The 19,628-nt window shown below is 41.9% G+C and overlaps 2 protein-coding genes across 3 annotated transcripts in view; both read right to left on the reverse strand.

The window, feature by feature from the left end:
• Positions 1-19,412, reverse strand: part of GLB1 (galactosidase beta 1) — a 52,351-nt gene extending 32,939 nt beyond the window's left edge. The window contains exons 1-3 of the mRNA XM_075493389.1: positions 19,272-19,412; positions 7,348-7,517; positions 67-217 (exon numbers count right to left, since the gene is read on the reverse strand). Coding sequence (XP_075349504.1) covers positions 67-217; positions 7,348-7,517; positions 19,272-19,325 — 375 coding nt within the window. The 5' untranslated portion in view covers positions 19,326-19,412. The remainder of the gene's footprint in view (positions 1-66; positions 218-7,347; positions 7,518-19,271) is intronic.
• TMPPE (transmembrane protein with metallophosphoesterase domain) lies at positions 11,804-19,410 on the reverse strand. 2 transcript variants are annotated; one of them, XR_012774265.1, is made up of 3 exons: positions 19,272-19,410; positions 13,254-16,311; positions 11,804-13,129 (listed from the first exon to the last, which is right to left on the reverse strand). XR_012774265.1 is itself a non-coding variant. In XM_075493391.1 (2 exons), exon 2 carries the CDS (start codon positions 16,230-16,232, stop codon positions 14,913-14,915), a length of 1,320 nt encoding a protein of 439 aa, XP_075349506.1. In that variant the 5' UTR covers positions 16,233-16,311; positions 19,272-19,410; the 3' UTR covers positions 11,805-14,912. The 2 variants fall into 2 exon arrangements, 1 of the variants encoding a protein (XP_075349506.1); XM_075493391.1 differs by having other exon boundaries at positions 11,805-16,311.
• Positions 19,413-19,628: the final 216 nt, after the last annotated feature.

Consider the following 19,628-nt stretch of genomic DNA (forward strand, 5'->3'; position numbering starts at 1 on the left):
TTTAAGACAGAAATACTTGCATTAGATTTACCCTAGAAATGAGATAACTGTTACAAAAGGCCGTACCATGTCCCATTCTGCACAGATGTAAGGTCCAGCTCTCAGGATAACCAGCAAACCAGTGTCGTTAGCAAGCTGCAGGAAATACTCTAGATCTTTGTCACCAGAAAAATCATACGTGCCCAGCTGGGTTTCATGGTAGTTCCAAGGCACATACCTATGAAGAGAGAAGATCACCTTCCATTAGGAAACTGAGACTAAACCAGAACTCCGAATAATAACACTGTGTGTTTGCACTACACACCCCAGAGATTTGTAATGCTGAACTGGTCTTCAGATCCAGAAAATACAAGAATAACTCTAGGGCCTTTCTTCTGTGAGGTACTTCATACGGCAGAAGGTGTTAAAATTAATACAGAAATAAGGCTTAGTACTTTGCAGTATGTCTGCAGGATGCCCTATCAATGCAAGAACAGATTTTGGTAGTGCCATTTTGCAACCATGATGTCTGTTCCAAAATGTAAGTAGTTAACAGTTTTGATGTTAGCAAGTCAGCTGCCAGTTGTATAGTGGTGGGAGGTTTGCGAAGAGATGTATACCGTAAACCACTCACAAACAACGTCGTCAAGAGCAAGCTTGCCCAAAACAGCACATCACCCTTTGCAAATGGATCACCCAGGTTGCACAGGCTTGCACACCAGCTAGGCTGACAGGTCCATGCTGCTGCCACTACAAAGAACTTAAAAATGTCTAAGCCTCAAATGATATTGAAACTAGGTCCTGAAAGTTTTCATTGACCAGGAGCAATGCAGGTTCTGGAAAACCAGCATGGGAAGAATGGTCAAGTTAGAGGATACTAAGGTGCCCAGGAGCTTGGACAAAGTAAAACTTCATTTCAACCAAGAAATAAAGCTGCCAAACAAGCAGAAAACCATTTGAGAGAACACCTCTCTGCTACTTCCAGGACTTGGGAAACCACAACCTCACCACAGAACGTCTCACAGAAGATTAAAAAAAAAAAAATACTTGGTTGCAAGACAACAAAGAAACATGTTATCTATCGGCTACTATGCATAGTGCTGTACCTTATGGCCCATGCTTGACAACCATGAGAGTTTTGGCTTGGGATAGTACTAAGTGGCAGTTGTAGCATAGACAGGCATTAAAATTAGGGATGACTACAGCCTGAGCAAGGATTCAAGAGAATGGGAAAACTCATTCTCCATGCATTTACTTTTTTGCACATAGGTTTGTAATCCATCTAAGATAACTGTTGCCACTGTTCCAAAGAGAACAAATTTGAGAAAAAATTGTAAAACCAAAACTGTGGTTAGTCAAGCAAAGATCCTCTCAGGCCACACTTTTCCGACTGTCTGTTTGTTTCTATGTTCCAGAGTTAATTTTGTAAGAACTACCCAAGAGGGAAAGAAAGTGCAGAAAACACTGCTTTCAATAAGCAAGAAAAACAGGAACCCTCAGACGAGCACATTACTGAAATGGCCACATTCAGACATACATGCACATGAACATCAAATAAAAAAATCATAATCTTTCAGCAACATTAGTTAATATTATAGCCTAACAAATGCCAAAATCTTAAGCCTCTGTTTGAAAAGATAAAGCTTAAAATTTGTATACCAGGATGGAGTCAAAGCAATGCGCTCAGGCATCAAAATGCAGATTTTCCCCTCTATGTACTATATTTTATTTCTTTGTCAACCTGCTCTAATTGTTTCCAAAGTGCACAATTAACTCACTTGTAGAACAAACTAAGTGTGCATTTAATGAATATATGAACCATGTGAAAATACATTCAAAGTTAATTTAGTTTTGTGCACTTTGTCTAAATTTCAAGCTGAGGAGCAAGCTGATTGCTGACATTTAAGATCAAAGTAGATAAAGTAGAAAACAAACAAATGACCAACCTACCTCAAAGAAGCCAATACCAGAGCATCATATTGTGCTTGCTTTCCCTGTTCCATATACCATTATCCAGGTTATCACTGCAGAATAACTTTGGTTCGCCCTAAGCCATAACAGCTATGTTATTTTCAAAACCATTCCTTAGAAACACAGAATTCTTTTAAGTTTTTTATATATATATATATATATATATATATGTGACTATGGATTTGTCAAGGACAGATAAACATAACTCCTTTTGTTCACAGGAAAACTTGCCTAAAGGATTAGAGAAAAGGAAAAAAGGTGATGTCTCTTGACTTAGCAAGGCTTTTGGTACTTTGCTATACGACATCCCTATAAGCAAACAAGAAAGAAAAAGAAAAAAAATAGAGGCTAGTTGGTATAACATTAACATAGAATAAAAATTAACCACAACGGAACAACCCACAATTTGCCAGGAAAGCAATGGGATATTTTGAGGAGTATCCCAAGTCTCTTTGTTAGGTCTAACTATATCCAAAGCTTTTATTGACATCTGGGTGATGTAATGCACAGCATGCTTTGCAAGTGGGGAGCAGTTGCAAATCCATCGGTGAACATGATCAGGATTCTAAATGCTCTTAACTAATGAGCAACATGGTTTGATATCAACAAGGAATTAAGAGTTACCGCTTTTTAATTCTCTCTTGCATAGGAAAAGGCAAAAAATACAAAATGAGAAAGACGACATGGAAGTGGTGTAAATAGAAAACGGGTCTGCAGGTACCACTGAAAAGTACCATCTGACTACAAATCACTAACATGACACTGCAGTAAGAGACAAAGCTCTTTCTCTTAGGAATTAACAGGCACCTTGATGTAGCAATTCATTCACTGAAAAATGCTTCTAGCAGAGAACTGCACCTATTTGAGCTAAGTAAAGATGACTAGATATTAACTTCATAACAGTTTCTCACTGCCTAATATACTACTACAGAAAGACAGCAACTGCTTATACTCCTTCCTCTTTAGGCTACCAAACAAGTTATTTATAACGGGTAAGTAAATTCCAGGTTAATATGAGAAAAGTATTCCAGCTGTAATTTAACTACACCTTGTAACCTGTTAGTTACAAAAATATACTCATTGGAGACTTTTATGAACTTGTTCTAGAAACAAGTCTGAAGGTCTAAATGTGCTTAATAGCATCTGAGGTGAGGACAAAAGGGTTTTTCCAGCTCCCTTACGCTCAAGATGGAAGAAGATAAAAAAAGTCTTCCAGAAACAGTTTTAATTTATGTCCCATGCTTCCCCACAAGGCTGGTAAAAAAAGCAGATTTTAGTGGAGAAGAAAGAAAGAAAGTGAAGAAAAAAAAATTATGTGAAATGCTTTCTTAGAGAATGAAGGATGATATAAATGTATTTTAAACACTGGTCTAAAAATTGTTACTAATACACTTTAATCCCCCAGTATATTTTCTACAGCTAGCAACATCCTCAAATTAAATCATTTTACTTTGAAGTTGTTATTATTAGCAAGTATAATTCCTATATATCATTGTACAAACTTATAGTCAGTTGTTAGTGCTGTACTGATTTAGCCACAGAATAATGAATTTATAAAGGAATGCCACATTTCTTTTTCAAAATTGAAACGTGGTATTTCTTCTGTATTTGAGTAATAGCATTTACTCTCCCTTTCAAGCTTTTCCTATACATACAATTTCAAGCTTTATCCTATAACCTTCCTTTTCTTTAAAAGTCACAGTTTTCCTCTCCTATTTCAGAGAGAGGTCAACAGGCAAAAATCCCCACTTTAACTACCTTAATGTACAGGATAATTGTCTCTGTAATACCAAGTTTGGGTTGGGTTTTTTTTTTTAATAGTGTAAAATTAAATAGCTTGTACTAATTTCATAAATAATAGAGCACCATTTTATACATGATAGTTAAATGACACATTTATGAGTCTTTAGAAAAAGTAAATTGTGCTTATTTTATAATTAATAGATATTCTAAACAGCAGCTCTTTCTTAGAGGGAGTTTCTACAGGTTTACAGTTTTCTGCTCATTAGTCAACAAATACAGTAAAACAAATAGAATGCTCAACATTCTTTAACTTTCTGTGATCCTGTAAGGTAACTGCTGATTCTTCCAGGAAGCTTCTCCACTGATCTGTAAATGCTATAAATATTTAGCCCCATCTAGTGGTTCATCTCCTCCATGCCAAAAAACCCCAAAACAAACCACTAACTTTCAGTCCTTTCCAGAAGTCTGATAGCAGTCATTTCTAGTTGGCAGACACAGTTCAGGAACTGAGAACAAGGACAGTTAGCCTTGTGTGACCAGAAGCCCCTGCGTGCTACCTGCTGAGATCAGGAGTGGAGCTCCTAGGTACGCCTCCATCATCTTCTGGGGTGTCACACCAACCACAACACCAGATTTCAACCTGCTATTTGGAAGGTTTAGGCCTTGATATTTTAAGCTTTAATGTAAGACCAAGCTTCCTGTCACATGTTTTCTCATATTGTGTTATTGCTTAAGACGTTTCCAGGTGCAGATGGTTATATACATATACTTACTTCACCCATTTAAGGGTCCCACATGAGCTGCTGACTCAGTCATTAGCTCAACAACGCATCAAGGCATAGCGAGTCTTTTGGAAATGAGGCTGCAGAGAACAGGAAGGAGAGCAGGTCTGGCTTGCTTTCACCACAAGGTATTTACGAGCACAATCCTGTAATAAAAGGATCCTGTTTCCCTTGAAATGGTAAGCCTCACTGGGAGCACCTTGATAAGAACAAGGAAGGCTCCCATATTTCAAATTTTAGCAAGACCCTTCCCTGTAAGCCTCACTGGGAGCACCTTGATAAGAACAAGGAAGGCTCCCATATTTCAAATTTTAGCAAGACCCTTCCCTGTCTCATGGGACAAAACCCAAGCAGCAAAATCACAGTCTTCAGATGTGGCCCCAAGTGTAGGAGTCCAACTACCACATTCTGCCAGAAGGTCTGGCAGTGCAGCTGCCCATTCCTGAACGACCTCACACAACTGGTATCTCAGTCCCTTGCTAATAGTTTTACTTATCCAGGAAAGAGTAGGCGGAAGAAGAGAAAACAAAAACACAACTAAATAATCATCTAGGCCAATTTCCATTTTTACCAAAACCACACAAAATCACAGCAGAGTTCTTTGGGGTAACATGAAAATGTATTGCTTTATCTCAAATAATCAAGAGCATTAAGGCTTGATTATCTGCAAACTTCAAAAGAAAAACAAAAGGGTTTTGGTGGTCAGGTTTTTTTACTTTTTAGCATTGAGAGAGAAAGAGAGAGATCAGTGCCAAATGGAAAGATGCATGGATTTGATTCTTGTAGAAATGCAAGGCACAGGGGTACTTTCTGCTTATAAGGTACACATTTAGGAGCTATCTTTCACCATAGTAGAAAAAATCCAAAGGTAAGCAATGATGGGGGAGAAAGTTAAAGAATTCCAGTCTGCTCTACAAAAAGAAAAGGAGGTTGTAAAAAACCTGTTATCTGTCATTGGTGATCCAGCAACAACACCTAAAGCAATAGGTCACATAACCACGGGGCAACACTTGCTAGCTGTTCAGTACCTTCTGTGCCTAAACAGAAACAACTCAGCTCTCCCAAGAAGAACAGAGACCCGTAAACACCAGCAACACAAGACAATCTCCACTCCTTCCTGCACAGCGGAAGGACACTAATGCAAAACAGTAAAGCACAGAGTAAGAGATCCCAACAAGTGAAAAAAAAAAAAAGAAAATAAAGAAGGAAAAAAACAGCCTTGTTAGGAGGAGATTACAAAGGAAGGAGGAGGAAGCAACAGGAAAAACAAGCAAACAAACAAAAAAAACCCAACAGCCCTGCAGCAATTTTTCCATTAAACAACAATGATGGGGGGACTGGGAAAGAAGAGAATCCTGTCTCAAAAGACCAGTGATGCAGCAGAGACATGAACAGGCAATTTTAAAGAAAAAAGGAAGGGACTGCTTGAAAAAGCTGGAAATTAATAGAGGGCACTAAAGATATATGGGTGCTGGGAGGAAGAAGAAAATAAATCAGAGACATAAGGGAACTATGAGACACTACAGATGATAGGAGTCACAGAGCCACTGTCAGGACCCAAGCTGATCTTCAAGCCAGACATCAAAAGGTATAATTTTAAGGTCCATTTGAGATTACTTTTATTGCAGCAAAAAATAATTACATGGGCAATTCCAGCAACTCTGTGTTGAGCAAGTGTGTTACTTAATCCCATTGTTCTTATGTGAGGGAAGATAGAACTTGCTTACTTTATTAGAAAACAAAAAAACATGCCAAAAAACATCCACCAAACAAAAAGCCACTACATCATCACAACACAAGGAAGAGTTTTAAGACATACAAAAAAATAGAGAAACCTAAATTTGAAAGAAAGCAACTTCTTTTCTTTCCCCGTCATCTGTTCTTCACATACTAACCCTTACTAATCACATCCCCAAGTGTACAAGACAACCCTGCAACTTGCAGGTCAAACAAAATACAGATTTCAAGGGAGGGGAAGGAGAGATGGTGCAACACTCCTGCTGAGTAAAGTGCCCTGGCCTACAGGCTCTGCACTGTCAGAACCAACACCGTCTGGCAGGCCACAGCACACAAGCGGGCTGTTTAAAAGAGAAGCTCTAAGCCTTGTAATCACTTAGGAAAGAAAAACAAACGTGTTTGGGAATTACAACCACCACTTGGAAAGACTGTGCCTTACACTTTTCTACCACTCCTCTTCCCTTGTCAAGGAAGCTTTGGCAAAAATAAAGAGTAAGCTGCATTTTTTTCAATCTGTGCCTCACCTACTGTAATAAGTACACAACCAGGTAGGAAAGACAAGAAAGGTGGAGTAAAGGTTTGGTACACACAACCGAAAGCTGTTTAAACTGTCTTGAAAAAAAAGCAGCACATCTACTTCCCAACCATTTTTGGAGTGTTTAGATTTAACACTCCTGGTGAAATAGCTATAAATATTACTGCAGCCTTTGCCAGTATTTTCAAGGCTTCAGGGCAATACAACCTAGGCTGTATTAAGAGGTTATTGTCCCCTCTCATCTGGTCTGCCTTTTCACTAGAGATTACAAAACCCTTGGCAGAGGCAGAGCACATACAACTGTTTCATAGTTGCCAAAGTTCACAGTCCAACAATTTATTTCAGGTCACATTTGCACCCTGGGTTGTGAAGCAAGAGGTGTTGCCTATCAGCAGGGAAGTGGACTGTTAGCTATAACCTGTCCAATTGTCCCAGTCTGTGCTGTTAGAGATCATCCTGTACCACCCTTCACTTCTCCAGAGCTTTCTCACCTATTACTTAAAAATTAGTAAACCAAGTAACAATGGTAGCATTCCACTTAATTACTTCTCGTACATCTCTCAGGACTACAAATCACTTTGAAAGTCAACAGCTACTTACGTTTGAATGGCGTCCAGTCCTGCCATCTTCATCTTCAACAAGCGGTCTCTCCAGTAATACCGGGGCACCCGCGAGTAGTGAATGCTACCTGAGATGTAACGGAAAGGTCTCCCATCCTTGACAAAGCAGTCACAGTCATAATCAATCCCAAAACTCCTCTGGGGTATATTCTGCATACAAAAAAAAAAAAAAAAAAAACAACGAACATACAAAACAACAAAAAAACCCAACAATATAATATTTTTCTGCCTTGAAAGACACGGAGAACAGTCTATACAACATCTGTGGGTTGTCCACAACAGAAGGTACAATGGCATTAAAATAACTGATGGTGAATGGCTCTCCACCTGAGCCTAACACACCGAAGGACTACAATACATCTGCCAAGCACTCAGCAATGACAGGATTCACTACTACACCAAAATACACCGCATGCATTCTCCACTTTTAAGGATTATATAGTACCATCTTTCTACAGGGATACATTTTGCAGTTGCTTACACCAGTGCAAATGCTGACGAATTAATTAGGGAAGATTTGGCGAGTGCCAACACTTCACACTCAATGCTTCAACTTACTAAACTGTCGGAAAACACAACCCAAATTCCAACTTAATGTCACGCTCAAGTCTAGAAGCAAAAGCCAGCTGGGAGCTTTTGAGGAACAAATACCACATTCTAAATGCTCCAGGGCACCGATACATACACGTTTGAAAGCTTAGTTTCTAGTAAGTATAAACCTGTTTGATAGATCAGTCTGGTGAACTGTGTACATTTATGTAAGTCACTAAAAATTAGTCATTTTCAGAGAAAGTCCTACTTTCAATACTTTTCCAGCTAAGCACACCTTTTAAGTGAACTTAAAAAAGAAGCAGGTAAATTAAGAATAAGACTCTGCACTTCCTAGCCATAAGAAAAATACCTTAACTTCAGGAGCATGGGATTACTCCTCAAGTGAGCCTACGATCTTAATAAGATTTAAACTACTATGACCAACAGCAGTACTTCTTTTGCATGTTAAAAACAAGGAAAAACAGAAACTTTTTTTAAGTGCCTGGCCCTATGTCTTTAAGAACCTTTAACTTTTAAAATTATTTTATTTTTTTTTTAAACAAACCCTAACATCTCACATCTTACATCTCCCATGTATTTTTGGCATCCCTGTCACCAGTACTACTTTTGTCCTCCACACCCCACTGAATGTTTGTCTTCATGTTCTATGACTTTGCATTTGCGTTTTATCAGATTAATTACTGAGCACACTAAAAAAAAAACCCTTCAATGAAAGATCAGTAGGGATTTATGAAGTAAAAATCACAAGCCAGCAAATGCAATCAGTTAGTTCTCCATATCTATCGGAAAATAAGTCAGAAGTCAACCAAACCTCATGATTCATCGGACTTTATACTAGTCCAAATGACCTTTCAAAAGCTGTTGAAGGACACTGGCCTTGTTCTTGAAAAGATGGGCCTTGACCTGTCCCATATTGAGAATGGGGCTTAGCAATTAGGAAATTGATTACATGAAACAAAAGTGATGAAATTAGAAAGGCAAGAGAGATGTAGACCACCATACAACCCCAGGTGACCCCCACTACACGAGAGCCATACGCCATCTGAGGAAACCTGCCCAAAGGTTAGGTAGGACCAACAGTCCACACAGTTTTGAAGAACCTTCCCATGAAACCACTTCTTTCTGTTAACTGCTGAACAATTTTGTTACAACAGTGTGTACAACTACAGGTAAAGAGAAAGGAATGGAAAAAGTGTAATACAGTAGGCATGTATAACCATAAAGCTGCAAGTACTGAGACTCCTGGCCAACAACTGGGACACAACTGCCAACCAAGACCATACTCTTAGTGCAACAAGACAGCAAAAAGGAGCCAGTGCAATGTGTCACAGGCCACAAGAACAAGAGTATAAAAAAGACACTCTCCTGAAAAGTGGTGGATGAAATTGCTGAGTAAACATGCCTATCCCTAGATGCCATTAAATGGAGCAACTGAGTGAGATAACACTCTACAAAAATTTGAAGACTACAAACTCCAAGGAGGAGGAAGACTACAGTGCGTTGCAACTGTGATAAAGGCATTTCTTCACAGAAAGACTAAAATAAAGTTGTGGAAAATGTCTTAAATGCACATAGCAATCCTAAACATTCTGCCAACAGTGAACAAGTTGAATTGTCTGTGTGATGGACATGTAACAACAGATGTGAAGATACAGCCCTGAGCTGGCAGGGAAACAAGAACTGTAAGCAACTGCAATGTATTGCATAGGGGAAGCTATTTAAGCCCTGATCCTACAAACACGGACCCATTCTTAATATTACTTAACAGAGTTCCATGCAAGTTGAAATAAATCTTGACTAAGCAAAGGTATGGATGTGCCAGGTGTCCACAAAATCAGGCCCTTACAGAGCTGAGAAATACAAACCAACTGCTCTGGAACAAAAGTAACTCAAATGTTGGGATTCTCCCTGGGAAATTATGTTGTTGTAGTAACTCCAGGCTGTTAAACCTCAAGTAAATTAGCACTGCAGAGGATGCACAGGTATCTACCATCTGCTTACTTTCCTTTTAATTCAAATCTAAGTGACATTTTGCTGATCTTTAATTTATAACCTGCATCTTGATTCCTGGGCATGCTGCACTAGGATGGAATTGTACGGTGTGTACCCATCCCCTAAGGAAACCATTCACCCTAAGGAACACCAAGCAGATGTTTCACGTTCTTTGGATTTTTTTACTCTAGGGCACTGTGACAAGTTGCAGCATTAATGCAGAACCATTAATGCTTCAAAATGATCATGACTAAAGGAAACTCAGAACCCAGGTGCAGCAACACAATCTGCAATATTAAAAAAAAAAAAGAAAATAAAAAAGAAGCATTAGGAAAAAAACAGATTAAAAGATCCCTGGAAATAAAGAAGGAGAGTCAAAATAAATTGCTGTTTCCCTCTGAAAGAAGATTTTAATCCCCTCACTTAGACTAACCATGTCAAGAGGCCTATGGAAAAGACAGTTGCTCCATTTATGGCAGATAACTGTTGAGAGATGCTGAACATTGAATCAACTGTTCACATAGCTCCACCCTCAGGGGACAGACACCTCTGGCAGAGAAACAAGAATTACTTAAAACAATAAAACAATGAAAAGAAGATATTAATTACGGAAGTGATCATCATTGAATCGGTTACCATTTAAAGGCCACGCTTTTAAAGCTGTGACCATCACTGTAAATCACCTTCCTTACACATACACTTCCTGATACAGTATTATTATCGGGGCGAGGCGAGGGAGGAAGCTTCCAGAGTACTTATTCTGAGTCACCTCATTCATTGCCCATTGTAAACAGACTTCCCTTCATGATCAATTATTCAACATTCTTTTATTGTCAGTGCACAACTCTACCCATTGCTTGCAGACCAGAGCTTGCAACAAAAACAAAACAGTTCTCATCATGAATTTATGTCTGGCTCTGTCAATATTGTATACTCCTGGTTGTGAATATACAGCAGGAACTAATCCCTGCATCTCCCTAGAAGATGGGGTAGTGGGTCTGCTCATTTGGTACGCAGATTCAACAGACATAAAACTAACTGCATACTGTTTAGCATGCCGGTTCATTCATACCATATCATATTAATGCCCAGCTGAAAATTCAGACCCTCAGAGGCAATAGTATAATGTTGCATCTTACATGCTCTGAACATACAGGGAAAAGGGAAGAACTAAAGAATTTGTCCTTTCTTGAATCAAGTAAGAAGTTATTTTTGCAACCTTAATGCTCTTTCAACATTTTATAATGCGTATATCTCTCAACATAGGAAAAAAATTCATAGCTTCAGCCCACAAAACTATTTAACAGTGGCTAAAATCTCTTATTCTCCAAATTTACAAAACAGGGTTTTTTCATATTTGGAAAGCAAACAAACACGGATACAAATCCTCAATGAACCCTTCCACCTGTGAAGATTTCTAGCATCTCTTATGTAGACCATTCAAACATAGAACACCCCTTTCTCTACCCCAAGGCTTAGGTATCAAAATTGAGAACCACAAACCACTCATTTTCTTCTGCTCCTTCCAAAAAACCCTCTCAGTATCCTTTCTCTGCGCTTGCAGTGGTTCTTTTCTCTGTATCACATCCTCCTCTCTTCAGCCTGCACTTCTTCCCCCCAGTAGGCATTAGACAAATTTAATAGTGGCCTTACCTTTCCCACTTTCCACCATGCCTCACTTAGCAGTGTGGGTGTAAGATTTTCCAAAACTAGTCAGATTTATTGTCAGTAGTTTTTTGTTGGTAAATAGAATTATAGTGTGCTAAAACTATTCAGCATATACTGCTACAATAAATATCGGTACAAAAATAAAAGGTCATTAGAGGCATCTTTCTTGATAACCAAATAAAGTTTTATTTGTTACACCACAATTTACATATTTTCAAATCCACTCTATACTGATTATATAATGTAATAAATATAACTTTGACAAAGTGATGATACTATTCTGGTATTATTCTGACAGTGATTAACTCCCGCTCTCCCCCAGTGAACTGGCCTTTTATAGGAAGAAATATCTATTCATTCAGTTAAGTTCTCCAGATCAAATACATTCCACACACACACACAAAAAATTACCAAAAAAAAAAAATCAAAAAATTACAAAATAAGCAGCACAGCAATTTTTTTCATCTGGAATACTGAACACGGGTCTAAATCATGCACATTCAAGTCAAATTGGAAAAAGTATAGAAAAAGCCTTGAAGGACAATTAGGAATTGCTATCTTAGATTTTAGAAAAGGTTAATTCCTCTTACTATCAAAGAAAGTTGATCAAGGATACTTTCCATTCATACTTTTTTAAAAAAAAGCAAAATAGGAAAAGGCTTTGAAGTGCTTTGGCACAGAAAGAAAACATTTCAAGTGATAACTAATCATCAAGCAAACAAGCTTTCAGAGGGAGGGAGTTAAAGAAAAAAGAAACAATGAGAACTAAATTATATAGGGAGAACTCAATAAATTTCTGAAATTATAATATGACCACTCTTAAAAGGTTAGTATCTGTTCCTAAAAGGACACACAAAGATCTTCAAAGCGGGGCACGTACAAATTAATGAAGAAGTCGTCTATGCACCCCCGGGACAGAAGGACCACTTCAGCTAAGTTTTTGCACACATTTGCACAGAATGAGGAGAGAAATAAAGAGGGTAGGGGAAAAAAAAGAAAAAATAATACTAGCAACTCACTGGGAAACTAACACCATCTAAAACCAGTCCCTCAAAAGCTTCCCCCATAGGGAAACTTGCTTAACAATTAGTCTTAAGACAGTAATAACCCTCAGCGTAACAAATGAAAAGCTATCCTCCTGGACCACTGGCCTGGAGGGAATACCCTGCACTACTAAACCCAGAACACAGCTTTTCACTGAAGGCATGTTGATAAGTAAATGGAGGGTATCAAGGCTATCAAGATTCTCTCTACATAAGACCATTTGACACTACGCCATGGATGGGAAAGAACCTCAGAAGGACCTCACGCAGGCAGTGAGTGGGCAGTGTTAAATACACGTGGAAACTTTAGGATACTTAAGCAGGTATTATTGCACAAGAATAAAAAAAGTTTACAAAATTATAGGTGCTGGGAAAGAGAAATTATCTAGCCCGGCAAGTATCTAGACCAGCCTGTCTGGTCAAGCGTTCAGTCTTCAGACTAAAAGAGGACTGACTTCTCCAGCTCTTCCACCAACCATCCAGTGCACGTGACATTTACAGCATTTCCTGTGAGTAAAAATGCAAGATGTTTGTACAGAGGAACAGGATACAAAAACAGCTCAGCAGTTAGAAACTGCCTGGGGAGGGGCTGAAGGGAGTCAATGAAGTGAAACTTCAAAATTTCACTTACAGAAAAACTCAACTTTTCAAAGCCTATGGTACTTTTCAAATACACCCCCCCACACACTTCCTGCAAAACAAGAACAGGAGCTGAAGAATAAAACAGAAGAAGCGTGGCTGGTTCAGGATCACACAGGAAGGCAGGAAAAGACTGAACACCGCAGTTCTGGTCTTGCCATCCTCAGCCTCCTGTGTAAGCAGTGATCTCTTCTGCCCCATGCTACACAGGTGTGCCTAAGAGGAACCCAGGTATTGGGGGGGAGAAAGGCAGAGCAAGGGAGACCCCGTGGCTACAGCTGGAAACCTCAGAGGCAGGATTCCCAGACTTGTATCGTTCGTGGCGTTGCATACAGCAACACTGAGGTGGAAGGGGAGGAGAGAGGAAACTCTTTTATCAGCCTGGACAATATATGCACATTAATTTACATCCTGGCTTTCTCAGATGAACCCAAAGATATGGAAGCAGGAATGTTTTTATTAATATTTTCTAATCTCTCACATTTCCTAGGATGATACTAATTTGTGTAAAGCCCTACTAGGAAAGACAGAGAGAAATTCTCCATCCCTCATTATCCTGTAGCAGTTATTCTGCTATATGCCTATCAGACAACCAGGACATTGATGTACAAATGCTATTAAGGAAAGTCACCTGCTGCAGAGTTTAGTCTTCTTAAAAAGGACACCGTTTACTGGAAATATTAAAACCTTAAACAAAATTCAAGCATTAACCTATCTGCATTGTTTTCCTTACTCTTGTAAGAGAAAAATCGCAGAAGAGAAATTAAGCATAAACAAGAAAATACAGAATGAAGAGAAAAGAGACTGAGTATTTCAGCTTTGGATTTTGTGCTTTACATCAGCAGGTACTGTATGCTCACACACCAACAGAAGTTATGTTAATTATGAGTTTTCTTTCTCATTTGCTTTTATTAGAGCTATTTTCAGTAAGTAATTACTAGATGCCCAGTCATTCTGGGAAAAATGCCTGCAGAAAGACAGCTACTTTCACCCTTTGATAGCAGCCTCCCCAGCTTTTTGACTGGGAAAAATTGAATTTCAGGAACTGATGCCTGGCACCTTACTGTACTGGTAAGCAGCTGAAACTGGAAGCCCTAGTGGATGCTGCAGACAGATAGCAGGATAAAGATATCCAGCCTCAATAAAAAAACCCAAACTATTCCCTTCCCGTAACATTTCTAGCATAAGGCTTCTAGAGTTTACATACTCCATGGACACTCTGTAGTCCCTTCTGCAGAACATGAATGAGTGATTTCACTGCAAGAAAGCAGAACTTCACCTGTCTAAGATCTGGTAAGACAGCTGCCTGATAGATAATAAACAGCGGAACATGAAGTAGGTACAGGACACAGATATTACTAACCATGCACAGTACACACATTATCTCCATGACATCAGTGTTATCTTTAAATGCAGAACCTCAGTAATAATGAACTCAAAGAATTCATTTCTTCAGTATTTTAACATGCCCCCGATTTGTTTCATACGCCCAAGATACAGTTAGCGTTTTCTGCTCAGACTTAACAGAACCTGCTGAAGTCCACCCTAACACATCTTCTCTGGCTTCCCTGAAAAAGGATTTGCTTTCAGAGCAGAAGAGCCAATATACTGACCAAAAAGGATGGCAGAAGTCTGTCAAACTGAAAACTCCTCAAGGAGAACGCAGAATTATCTCCGTTATTTCAGCTCTGCTGCCCAGCCTCATGGGTATTCCAAAGTACATCGTCCCCGGGCTGACGTAGACAAAGGTGTTCTGCCCAACTTTGTACAAGCCAACAAAGAAGGGATTCAGAAAATAAGCCCCAGCATTTAGTGGGAACATCTGCCCTCCGTGAGTATGGCCAGAGAGAATTAAATTTATGTCTGGTCTCTCCTGAAGGGCCCACTTTGCAGCAATCGGCTGATGAGCTAACAGCACTATTGCATGCTCACTGCTACAATCTCTGAGAGCTTTTTTTAAATCCATACCATGCCCTGAGTAGTGCAATACATCTGCTTCAATATCATCAACACCAGCCAAGCAGAACCAGTCATCAGTGCTCTTCGGTGAAACAATCTTCACATTCTCATTATGGAGTGGACGAATGTTAAATGATTTTAACAGCTCAAACCAGTTGCTAACATCTGATGTGTAGTACTCATGGTTTCCTGTGACAAAGTAAGTCCCCAAAGGGGAGTTAAGCTCTCCAAGAGGCTCAACAGCAGGTCGTATGATCTCTGCCTCAGAGTCAGTCAGGTCCCCAACAATCACGGTGATATCTGGTTTCAAAGCCTTAACCATTCTCACAATCATGGCAAGCTTGGTCTTCCCAACTGTAGGCCCCAGATGGATATCTGAAAGCAACACCACTTTCAGATTATTCATTGTTGAGGGCAGCTTGTGAACTGGAACCTCCACTGAATTCACAGTGGGAGGCCGGGAAGCATTTAACAGCCCAACAACAGTCAGCACAACAGTCAGCATGACTGCCAAAACTGGTTTCATCGCTGTTCTGCTGTTCTTGTTGCCAGTACCTGCCCTAGCGCCTCTCCCAGTCAAGAACTTGTAAGCCTGCTCTACAGAGCCTAGAGTGAAGAGGAAGAAGATAAGAATGATATAGGCCCCCAGGCAAGTATAGGCAGCTAAAGAAAAGAAATAGGGCTCTTCTGCAACAAGAAATAGCAATGTAAAGAAGCTTGAATGAGCCAAAGCTAAAAACATGAACACAGCTATTTTCCACGGCATGAAGCAGAAGGAGCTGGCAGCTGAAGACCTGGAGAACGTGGTGACTGTGCTTCTCCAAACATGAAGAGATCCTATCAACATGAGCGCATTAGCAAATAGTGCCATCTGCAGCCTTAGAAGCCAACGCCGCGTCCTGAGCTCCAGTTGTTCTGCCAGATAGCTCCGCGATAGCATCATGGAGAAGAAAACCACTCCTGCAGCCACTGCAGCCTTTGCTTCAAGAGGCAGTTGCTTGAAGGAAATCATCTTTGCTTCCTGACCGTTCTGCAGAAGTCTCCAGTAGGCAACAGGGTGGTTATGAAGGGATGCCTTGGGTCAACGAAGCCTGCAACCAGGAACCAGTATCAGCCGTTTTAAAATATTACACACATTCCCTTTTTCCCAGACTGCAATAAAGGACTGTTACTCTGTACATACTACCCAGGACACTGGGTCATGCAGAATCACTATCAAAAAGACTGGGAGGAGACTTCCCAACGTGGAATAAATCAGACAACTGAAAACACTGGATTCTGGCAGTCCACCTCCAAGCTCCCTGCCTGCCTTCTTTAATGGTTCCTCCCCCACCTTTTTTTTTTTTATATGCCATTTCCTCATTTCCACTTCCTTATAGTAGATGGCAATAGATCGCAACAGTGATACCATGAGTGCTGGAAACAATCATTATAGTATTTGCAAACAATCATTATAGTATTTGTAAACCCCGTACATGTTCTGTGACTAAGCTGCTTCTGCTGTTAACTTAGCACACGTGTCTCTTGTTCTTCTTCCCAAGCGGTTGGCTCCATTTCAAAAGCATGTATCACCCTACGTCATTCTTATTGAATGCAAGAGGTTCTACTAACACGTATTACAGCAGCAGGGAAATCCTCACTGGAATAGCTACCAGATGCAACTGCGGTCCCAGAAACTGCAGATATCCTTGCCTCCAGTTGTGAATAAGACTTCCCCAAGCCCTCAAAATCAGAACCAGTGAAACCCACATTGTGTTTTGCTACTCACTTCCTGCTCACTTCCACTACATGTACAGTTCCCAAGACTCAACACCTATTTCAGCATATCTTGGTCTACCAGGATGCAATTAAGTTGAAAAGGAATTAAAATATCACACACTGTGCTCCTTTAGAAGTAAAGGGATGCACCTCTGTTCCCGGATTGAAAATAAATAAGGAAGCATCAGTTATGCTTGAATCATATCAGATGATTCACATCAAAACAGAATTCCCTGTTTTGCTCTGTATTTTGCTCAGAGTTCATAGTGTTGCTACTCATGCCCAGTTTGCACATTTCTATGTAAAATAAACCTACTGTTTTATTTTAACCATAGTTGAAAAAAGTTTGGATGGTCTTTCATAACATACAATAGAGACCAAGTTTGAGATAACAAACTACCTTACCTGAAGTAAGCAGTATGTCACTGCATGGCTTTCAAAACACTTCCTGTCTCTCAGTCCACACTCAACTAGAGAAAAAGTAAGCAATCATTACAGCCAAAAATATCTCAGAACCAGGGCACGCAAGCAGCCTTGTAGGGCCCTGCAGCGAGCCTGAGTCTAGGAGTCTACAAAGCAGAGTTTGCTTATCTGCAGCATATACTATCCCAAGCTAATTTAAAAGAACATTAGCACCTCTGTGATGATAGGACCCTGCTATATTTTGAGGACTACACCAAGGTTCAAGAAAAACCCTTCCCTCACTGCTTGGTCAGGGAACTGTGGGCTCATAGAGAAATCATGCCTCTCAGCCTCAGTTCCTCAAGTCCTCTCAGCTGTTACAACACTAGTCTTAAAAAACAGTGCTATTTTACACAGCTGCCTCTACAGAAAATAAACAAACCTAGGAAGATAAAAGTGTAAGAAATACCCTACTGGTTTGAGTCCACAGTTCCTCTAGACACCAGGCCATATTCTGTCTGGACAACAGCAATGAGAAATGTTATTTAAAGAAACAACATGACCCTGGCCACTGTTTGTGGTCTGCTTCCTTCATACTCCTGCAGCAGACAAAGCTGTTACATTAGGATGTTAAAAGACAAACCTTTGCCTAGTCATCTGTAGATATTGGTTATGAACCTGATGTATTTTAATTTGATTAATCCTTTTTTGGAATCTGTTAAATACTGTCTGCTTCTACAACCTCCCATAGCAGCAAATTCCTGAAATTCACTATATAAAGTATTTTATCTGTTTTAAACTGATCTACTGATCCACCAAGTGCCCTTCTTCTAATACTGCCTAATTTGGTGAGTATTGGCTCTCCATTCCTCTTACCCACCACCTTCAGAATTTTGTAAGTCTCAGCCGTAACCCCACCACTCAGAGACCATTCTTACTGCCATCCAACCTTCGCTTTGGGAAGTGCCTCCCATGAGGCTGTGCCACTTTTCAGGCAGCTGTCACCACCTGTGCATCATTTGATTCGCAACATCTATCAAGATAATACTGACACTCTGCTTCAAACTCAAGGCACAGGCGACAAGGCATGGCTCCCACAGCAATTGCAAACACGAAGGATTTGCCCAGGCCCCCGGTGAGGCAGTGGTACGGCGTGCCACCGGACACAGCAGCCACAAGAGAGATGCTGAACCTGGGCACAGCGGGAAAAGCTCCTCCTCTCCCACACCACGGGAAGAGCGAGTTTTCCCCAGGGATCTGCTAACGGAGTCTCGGGTCAGGCACCTGCGGCTCAATTTCTCCCCCACCCCAAGGGGGTGCTTAAGGAGGCCTTGTCCTGTACGATTTCTCGAGCGGAGCCTGAGCGCTGGAAAGAGTACAGCTGGCAGCACCTTTGGGCCCGCACGCCCAGCAGCGGCGACCCCGGGGATCGCCCCCGCAAGAAGGCGGCACAGCTCACCGCCCGGGCTGCCAGGGCAGGCACTGCCAGCCCTTCCTCAAGAGCAACAGCGGGGGCGAGGGCCCGGCGCGGCGGCCGGCGCGGCCGGGAGCGGGCAGGCCTGCTCGGGAGAAGGAGCCGGCCCCCCCCCGCCGCCGCACCTGCCCCGCCGGCTCCCCCCTCGGCGCGGCCACAGGCCCAGCACCCGCGCCCCGAATAACACCACCCGTGGGCCGCAAATCGCTCCTCAACTACAAACGGACCGACGCCCATCGCCGTCCCCCGGCGGCGGGACGAGGCCCCCCACCAGCCGGCAGCCGTGCCCGCCCGGCGGCCCCCCGCGGCCCTCGGAGCTCGGGGCCGGCCCCAGCAGCCAAGGGGCCGCACGGCGCAGCCCCCCGGAGCCGCCGCGGAGCGGGTGCCCTGAGGGGAGGGGGAGGCGCGGGGACTCACCGCCGCCCGGAGGAGCGCGGCCAAGCCGGCCAGCGGGAGCAGGAGCCGCAGCATGACGGGCGGCGGAGGGCAGGCGGGAAGCGGCGCCAGAGCAGGAGCTGCTCAGCCCGCCAGCCCAGGGCACGGCAGCGTCAGCTGACTGCCCCGCTGGGCCGGGCCGGGCCGGGCCTGCTCCGCCCCGCGCCTGCTCCGCCCCGCCGCCTGCCCGGGGAACGGCTTGGCGCAGCGCGGGCATCCCTCCTTCCACCGGCACCCGCGGCGTTGGCGCTCTTCACCCGGGCTTGCACAGCTCGGCCAGCACCTGCCCTCGAATGGCCCCTCCACTTCTGCCCAGGCCCCCGGACACTGGGCCCTGCC

The sequence above is a fragment of the Mycteria americana genome, chromosome 2 (assembly GCF_035582795.1).
Source record: "Mycteria americana isolate JAX WOST 10 ecotype Jacksonville Zoo and Gardens chromosome 2, USCA_MyAme_1.0, whole genome shotgun sequence".
Classification (NCBI taxonomy): domain Eukaryota; kingdom Metazoa; phylum Chordata; class Aves; order Ciconiiformes; family Ciconiidae; genus Mycteria; species Mycteria americana.